General features: G+C 35.0%; 1 protein-coding gene across 5 annotated transcripts in view; it reads right to left on the bottom strand.

The window, feature by feature from the left end:
• Positions 1-1983: 1983 nt before the first annotated feature.
• The window catches only part of DNAJC10 (DnaJ heat shock protein family (Hsp40) member C10), a 53299-nt gene continuing 46187 nt past the window's right edge, over positions 1984-9095 (bottom strand). For all 5 annotated transcript variants that reach the window (XM_070241393.1, XM_023622156.2, XM_023622157.2 and 2 more), the window contains exons 21-23: positions 7484-7603; positions 5393-5497; positions 1984-4373 (exon numbers count right to left, since the gene is read on the bottom strand). In XM_070241393.1, coding sequence (XP_070097494.1) covers positions 4362-4373; positions 5393-5497; positions 7484-7603 — 237 coding nt within the window. In that variant the 3' untranslated portion in view covers positions 1984-4361. The remainder of the gene's footprint in view (positions 4374-5392; positions 5498-7483; positions 7604-9095) is intronic.

Here is a 9095-nt window from a genome sequence, read left to right as displayed (position 1 = left end):
GGTAGAATTCATTAGTGAAGCCATCTGGTCCTGCACTTTTGTTTGTTGAGAGGTTTTTGATTACTGACTCAATCTCCTTATTGTGTAATGGGTCTGTTCAAATATTCTCTCTTTATTATTCAGTCTTTGTAGGTTGTATGTTTCTAGGAATTTAGTTATTCTTGATTGTCCAATTTGTTAGTGTATAATGTTTATACTAGTCTCTTGTGATCCTTTATTTTTTTTTTGGTATCAATTGTAATGTCTCCTTTTATTTCTGATTTTATGTGAATCCTCTTTATTTCTCAGTGAGTCTAGCTAATAGTTTGTCAATTGTGTTTATTTTTTCAAAAAACCAGCTCTTAGCTTCAATGATCTTTTCTATTTTCAGTCTCTATTTCACTTATTTCTGCTCTGCTCTTTATTTCCTTCCTTTTACTAACTTTGGGATTCAACGGTTCCTTTTTCTAGTTCCTTGAGGTATAAAGTTCAGTTGTTGATTTGAGATCTTTCCTTTTTCTTATTATAGGCTTTTTATCACCTCTTAAACTTCTTAGAACTGATTTTGCTGCAGCCCCTAAGTTTTGGTACGTTGTATTTCCATTTTCATTTGTCTCAAGGTATTTTTTTTTTTAAAGATTTTTCCCTTTTTCTCCCAAAGCCCCCTGGTACATAGTTGTGTACGTTTTAGTTGTGGGTCCTTCCAATTGTGGCATGTGGGATGCCACCTCAGCATGGCTTGATGAGTGGTGCCATGTCTGTACCCAGGATTTGAACTGGTGAAGCCCTGGGCCACCAAAGCAGAGCACGAAAACTTAACCACTCGGCTACGGGGCTGGCCCCTCAAGGTACTTTTTGATTTCTCTTTTGACCTATTGATTGTTCAGTAGTGTGTGTTTAATCTCAACATATATGTGAATTTTCCAGTTTTCTTCTTGTAATTGATTTCTAGTTTCATACAACTACAGTCACAAAAGATGCTCAATATTTCAAACTTCTCAAATTTATTAAGACTTGTTTTGTAGTCTAACATATGATCTACCCTGGAGAATGTTTCATTGTTTCATGGGCACTTGAGAAGAATGTGTACTCTGTTGCTTTTGGATGGAATGTTCTGTAAATGTCTGTTAAATCCATCTGGTCTAATGTAGTTTAAGTCCAATGTTTTCATATTAATTTGGATGACCTATTCATTGATGAAAGTGGGATTGAAGTACCCTATTATTGTATTGCTGTCTATTTCTACCTTTAAGTCTGTTAATCTTTGCTACATATATTTAGGTGCTCCTATGTTGGCTGCATATTTACAAATGTTATATCCTCTTGTTGATCGGCCCCTTTATCATTATATGACCTTCTCTGTCACTTATTACAGTCTTTGTTTTAAAATTTATTTCGTCTGATATAAATATAGCTATCCCAACTTTCTTTTGGTTTCCACTTGTGTGGAATATCTTTTCCCCTCCTTTCACTCTGAGCCTATGCGTGTCCTTAAAACTGAAGTGAGTCTCTTGTAAGCAGCATATAGTCAGGTCTTGTTTTTTATCTATCCAGCTATACTATGTCTTTTGATTGGAGAATTCAATTCACTTACATTTAGATTAATCATTGATAGGTAAGACCTTATTAATACCATCTCAGGTTTCCTGGCAGTTTTGTAGTTCCCTTGTTCTTTTTTTTCTCTCTTGCTGCCTTCCTTTGTAAATTGATTTCCTGCAGTGATATGCTTTATCTTTTGTGAATCTACTGAAGGTTTTTGCTTTGTGGTTTAATGAAACCGTAGGACTAAAACTAGACTAATTATTATAGAAAAATTCTGTTAAATTGGCTTAAAAATACTACCTCATTAAAAACTTTCTTATACTAACTGTCTTCGTAAATGTGTCCCATAGGAAACAATGCAGTAATTCTTTTCTGGTAACTGTACTAAAAAGAAAATTCCTGCTTTGAATACTGTCAGAAAATGAAGAACAAAAGTAAAGAACATTTTTACAATATAAAAAGTTATTATACAATAATTATTTCATTTTATTTGTTCTTTATCTTAATCATATACCTTAAAAAAGATAAGAAAGATGTTAAATAAAACCTGGGAAATTGGAATAAGCATCATTAATGCCACAAACACAAATTCCAAATGGTTTCACATAGCCACATATTTAAATATATCTACTTTTCAAATCTAGCTGCCTGATACAATGCACTCTGTCTGCCAGAAATGGTGTCGTTACCCAAGGCCAGGTGCACACAAAATGGTGTTGCTGAAAGAAATGGCATGTTTTACCCAGCACTCTTTAGAGGTGCTCTAACTGCATTAATGTGGCTGTTAAAAGCTTTAATTCCTCCAGCTGTTTTTGAAATACCCAATGACACTGATAGGACGGCAGAAAACAGCCCCCTGACAAGTATTACTTATATGACACAAATTACTTAACATGACTCCCAGGTAACTCTGCCAGTTCCACAGGCACACACTTAGGCCAAGTTACAGGATACATAATATTTACTGCTTAAGATGTTTTCTCAATTAGTAAGTTTGGAATTATATTTATAGGTAATAGTGTAGGTACCTATAAACTTGTTTATGGGGTCAGTGTCAGAACTGTGAATTACAGACACTTGGGAGATGGGGACATGCCTTGGATTCCATTTGTACACTTAGCAGTGTCCAGCACAGTGGTCTTCACGTAACTGGTACTTTCAGTAAATATTCACTGAGACTTCTTTAAGCATTCCGTCTTGGGATTCTTGTAGAAACAGGCCAATTTCAAAAATTTTCTAGGCTTTGAAAATTTTGTAAATGAAAGGCACTTGATGTTACTGATTATAATTCAAAAAGGTGGTGTTAAATTAAGGTTAGAAGTGGTGATTGTTCTGTATGTGCCCACATGAGTAAAGCAGAATCTAAAATAAGGAGTTAAAGAAATATGAACAGGGTTAGACTTGAAAAAAATCTGTTTTTCTATAAATTGCAGCTATAATAATAATAATCTTTATGAGGAAATATTGGAGAAGGGAGTAAAGTGATATCAAAAAAACCCAAAACTCTTCCAATATAATAAAACATAATCCTAATAGGTTTTTAGGAAAACTGAAGTTTTAAAAAAATTTGTTGACCTCTTTTGATCAATTGGGATTTTTATCATTCCATATACTCTGAATGATAACTAAACAATTACGTTACAATGTTTTGTGTACATGCAAGGGAAAAATTTTTGGATTCTTTGAGTCTGAGCAACTCACTCCATCCTTGGATTTATATACTTGATTTTCTTACAAAAATAACTTCAGTTATTATGCAATATTTATCTGAAAATGGCAGCCTTCAACAGTAAATAATAACTGCCACAGTATCATTACATGGTATAGTGAAACAAACTTGCAAAGTTATTTTTCCTATTTGAAAATGAAGAGATTGGACAAGAGTGAAAAACCACAACTATAAAGAAAAAAAAGTAAATGTAAATAAAAGATACACATCAAAACAGAAAGTCCAGAAGGCAAAAACATAAATAGTAAAAGAGGCTTCAAAAGTCAACTACTATCACAGGGAAAACTCTTATGAAAGCAATTCGGATAATAAACGAACACGTATCTCTAAAACGCAGAACGTTAAATACTTGATATATTTGGGATACTCTGCAATGCCCAATTAATTCCTGTAAATATTTTTTCCTCAGGTATTTCTGGATGTTCTAAAAATCTATAGGATTTGTTTATTTACTGTTAAAAATTCTTCTTAATTGTGAAAAATTAAATCTGTTCTTCAACCTTTAGAAAGGAAATAAAATGAAGAATCTCTTCACTATAATAAAGCATGAAAATAAACTTTTGTCACATTGCGTGTTCTTAAAATGAAATATGTTTCCAAAAATTTTTAGGACAACAGGTGACTAAAAACCAAGTTAATCTCTTTTCCGGCCCAGCACAGAACTTTAAGCAATAAAATCCACTTTGTGTAACCTAGACATGCACGTAGACAATAGCAGAGCAGGCTCATGTTTGAGGCGGCCAGACCAAACATTTCCAGGGGTCAGCAAGCTTCAGCCCACAGACTGCAGGTGGCTTGTATGGCCTACTTGTGTATGAACTGAGTGTGGCCTTGAGCTAAGAATGGTTTTTACATTTTTTAAAGGGTTGAAAACAAAACAAAACAAAAACAAAGAATACATGACAAAACAAAGCCTAAAATATTTACGGGCTGGCCCTTTACAGAAAAAGTCTGCAGACCTTTCCTTTATACCAATGTTGTACAGGATTCAGACAGTGCAATTACAAGTCCAAGATAAATTCCTATCAAGAACGCAGCAACACTCTAAAAAGATGTCTTCTGATGTCATTTGTTACAATTTCTTTTCAATTTTTCTTCATCTTCAACATCTTTAAAGTTCATCCTACAATAATAATGTAAAAGTGATTGAAAGAGAAAGGAAGTATGAGTTTCTAATGTTGGAAACAAGGTAAAGTAATATAGACTAACCAAAACGTTACCTTTTCAAGAATAATTACTCAATATTCTTATTTAACGGATCACCACATGAAATATACATCGCCTAACTATACCAACAGAAAAGAAAAGGATAACTCATGGTTCTTATGTGCCCACAGCAGATATCACCAATTATGGTTTTACACAGTTTCAAAGTCGTATCTTGGTATGCTCTTTAACTTAATATCAGTTAACGATATTCTGGTTTAGGACTAATAATGTTTTCTATCTCAAGTGTTTAACGAGATGAAAGTCGCAATGTGCATCTGTAAAGCCAGACATTTTTTAGCTTTCTCCAGAGTCTGTGCCATTCTTTTGTCTTTCTTTCACCTTATATGGAAAGAATCCAAAAAACCTCATATGTGATTATATTAAATTCCATTCAGAAAGCACTCTAGTGTTCATGGACTCTTTGATCCGTTTCTAAGTATGCCCTAGAAGGACAATAATTTAAAAAAAAGGAAAAAATGAATGGCCCTTTCGAAGAATAGCAGGAAAGAGTTGCGCTGCTTCTTGATAGATTAAAAACTCAAGGAAGGGCCAAGATGAACATGGTTTCCAATATATCCTCACTATACTAAGAGCAAAAGAAAATTTGCTATTCAAAATGCGTTCTATCCAAAATGTGTTATGAGGCTCCAGTATATTTATTCCTAACAAGTCAATACTTTATTTACATTTGAACAAAATTTAAATAATTTATGCAGTCACTATTGTCTGTTAAATGGTTTTACTCGTCCAAATTTCTAAGCATTTCAGTATGTAGAGGGTATATTGAGACTGTTGTATTTTCCCAAGAAGAAATTTCCAACTACCTTACTATTTTTTGATGATTCATTTTACCTGTTTATTGATAGATATAATGTACAGTAAGAATAAATTTAAATAATGTTTGCCAAAGTCCGATCTAGACTTAGTTCTTACCTTATTCCTCTTTTCATGATTTTGGAGATTTTTCAATTTTTCATATATTAAGGTAGCAATCTCTTTTGCATCTCTGGTATCTATCTGCTCTCCCCAAGTATTTCTCTAAAATTAAAAACACTCTTATAATCTTTTAAGTATCTAATCAAAACATGACATTTCCATCTAAGAAACTTGATTAAATATTACTTAAAGTTCCAAGTGTTTGAAACTCAAATTTCTTCCAAGGAAATAATGCTGCAAAAGCACAGTTAACACATAACTTACCCTAAATAATAACAATACTATTATGGGAACAAGTGAAAAAATTGCATTGCATATTGGAAAAAATGCATTGCTAACTCCAAATGCCTCAAAACATCTAAATGGTATAAGGAAAAATGTCCCCAGAGGACCAAATCACTCTACTCCAACACAGTCATTGGGACAGACAAAAGCTTGACCAACTGCAACACTGGAAAGCAGTGCTTATCTCCTGCTTCTCCTCTGCCCACAGCAGGAAGGTGGCTGAAAAGCAGGGGAAGAGCAGGTCAATAGACCCACATCTGCTTACTCTGGATCTTGAGCCACCTGTGTCCTTCTTCCTGGTGGGCATCCCATACTGTATGCTAGCATTTTACTTCTGTGTATAACTGCCCACCTGCGTGGATTTCTGTTTACTCCACTCATTATTCTGCTTTGGCCCTTTCATCTGACCTGGACTTCTGCATGCCAACCCTGTCTTTCAGTTTGGACAGGGATATTCTGAGTCCTAATCTTGTCCTCTGGACTCCTCTGGACACATGGTAACATCATCTTTTCAAACAGTTCCCTCTATGGCCTGGTTAATTCTTTGCTCATAATATACTGATACTTCCCTAACATCATTCTCCCGGAAAAAGATTCCTATCTATGTCACCCATTTCCCAGCCATTCTGAGAACTGGGAAGCAGAGCTAGTGATCCCAAAGGAATGCAGAGTCAGGCTTGGTATAAGCTCCTTTATTCTCACTGAGTTCTCCTTACCCGACGCTGTTTTTAAGACAGAGAGAGCCTCTTGACAAATCAAAATCCTTCACTGAAAAATCTGGATGTCTGACAATTCTAGATTTCTGAAATTCATCATATAAGTTCTTTAACTCTTTTTCAAAATGTATTATAATTACCCACATATAACATGAGATCTTAATCTGACAGTCTTTCTCAAAAAGTATATATTAAAATACTTGAAATTATTTATTTCAAATGTCTTACCCAGAAACATGAATACAGGGCAAATGTTTATTTTATTACAATTCTATGGTCAAAAATGTCATTCTTCTACCCAGGAAGAAAGCAACGGTCATGAGTACTGTCTATTAGCAATTATACATGTTTTTGTATTAATGATCATAGAGGTTGTCACCTGAATTTTAAGACCAACTGGTAGATGTCCAGGTTTCTTGTTGAAAAAAAAGTGTATTGTCAGTGGCTCAAGAAAGGAATTATGACTGAACCAAGAAACCCTAAACTTTTATTTTGTAGTCTAAACCACTAATAAATATTCCTCAAGATAAATGCTCAGGTACTAAGGCTATTTCAAAAGTATTATAGTAGTATTCTCTTAATTTTTTCCAGGAAAGAAAACATATTATAAATGTTATATATGTTAATTCTATAAAAGTAGGAAATACAAAACTTCACAGATAATAAATAATTACCTTGAATTCTCTCACCCATAGAAAACCATGACAGTCATGAGTCACTTAAGCACAGGGATCTGTTAGGTGATTTCATCACTGTGTGAACATCAGAGTGCACTTACACAAACCTAGATAGTACGGCCTACTGCACACCTGGCTATATGATAGTAATCTTAAGGATCACCGTCATATACGTGGGCTGTCGTTGACCGAAATGTGGTGCATGACTGTAGTAGTATTTTGCTATGTCTCTTTAGTAGTTTTCCTATTCATGATTATACAAATTTTAAGGCAATGGAGATAATATCAACTGTGAGACAGAAAAACCTTTTAAAATCACTTGTACATGTAAAAAGAAACTTGTTTCAGTAATATGTAATAAAATAAAAAATGACAAGGGGAGAAGAAACTAGAAAAAAGCCTGTACGTACCTGTGCTCTTTCGTAGGGATAAAATTTAACAGTTGGATAGGCTCTGATCCCAGCCTTCTGGCAGATTTGAGCATAAGCCTGACAGTCTACTTTCCCCGCTTTCACTTTTCCTTTAATCATCTGAAAGGAGAAAAATATGATTTGTCGTTCTCTTTGGCATTAACTATTTTGGTAACTGCAAAGCAATATGATATTAAAAATTTCAAATCTTTATAAATTTAAGGATTTTTTTATTTAGAAAACTTAGTTTTAATCCTTTCCATTCCTTCCAAGTTCTTACTCACTCTTTAAACTCCTACTTACTGAGCACCAACTCTCCAACAGCAAATAAACTCCCCTTTGCCTTAGCAAGAAAGGTGAGTAGCTGAACTCTGAATTACCTCAGCTTCTTCCTGGTACCCACACCTTGTCTGGCACACCCTCAAATTATAATATCCACCCAGCAGTTCCATCTTTGGTTAACAGTTTGTTGCTGTGAACAGTGCCCCAGGGAGATTTCATGTACCTGTATGCTGCTGAACCCTGACCTCTCCCCTCGACTTCAGTCAGCTGTGTGCCGGCCTGCTTCAGCTAAATAAGCACCTTAACCACAACATTTCTGCAACGAATCCTTTCCCCTCACAACCTACTGTTCCTTTTGTCTTACTATTCACTCAGTTTAAGCCAGAAACTATGGCCATCCTAGATTCCTGTCTCTCCCACTTTTAACACAAACACTAAATCCTATTCTTATGTCTTTCATAAGACAGAATATGTCCCATTCTTTCTATCACTGCTTCCCTAATCCTGGTTCAGTTATCATTTCTCACTTCATGGCACAATTCAAATATCTTTACTGCTTCTAGTTTTGTTCCCATGGCTGGGGTACTCAATAGATAGACTAACCTGTGTTAGGGCACCAGCAAAGCTGCTTGCAGAAGCATGTACAAAGACACACACACACAAATACAAACACACATTTACTGAAGGTCAGAGAAATCTAGAAATGTTACCTTAAGTTTTATGTTATTTTCAAAAGGTTTACTTTATATATTAGTTGGCTAATGTTTTCAATTACTTATAGGAGGACACCATATTGTTTTTGGTGCTATGAATATCTTTCTCTGGCCTTGTTGGCCCATGTTCAGTCCATCCAATGTGATCTTTCTAAACTGTAAAATGGATCCTGCCATACCCAGTAGTTCTCTAATGCTTATATGGAACACATTATGAACACTATGAAACCCTGAGCAAGAGTGTGTAATGCGACCAGTGTAAGGAAGAGGACCGAACCTCCTCCTCGTCGTCTATTTATTGAGCCTCAGTTTTTGTGATTCTCCTTCTGTCTATATATAAACTCTGGTAATATTGGACCAACAGTGGAGATCCCTGAAAGGCTACACTTTCTCGTGTTCCTGAATCAGTGCAAATACTGTCTTCTCTGTTTAGAGGACTCTAGCCAACCCATTCAAGTGCCAAACTCCTAGTCATCTTGTAATTCTCATCTCAAATACCAACATTTCTGTGGAGTCTTTTGTCTTCCCCTTGCCATGACTCTGACATTCTTCTTCCCATTTTTTGCTTCATTCTCATTTCACTAAAGCAATGATCTGGTTGTATTATATATATTTAT

This window comes from Equus caballus, chromosome 18 (assembly GCF_041296265.1).
Source record: "Equus caballus isolate H_3958 breed thoroughbred chromosome 18, TB-T2T, whole genome shotgun sequence".
NCBI classification, from domain to species: Eukaryota; Metazoa; Chordata; class Mammalia; order Perissodactyla; family Equidae; genus Equus; species Equus caballus.
This window is presented reverse-complemented; position numbering and strand designations above follow the sequence as displayed.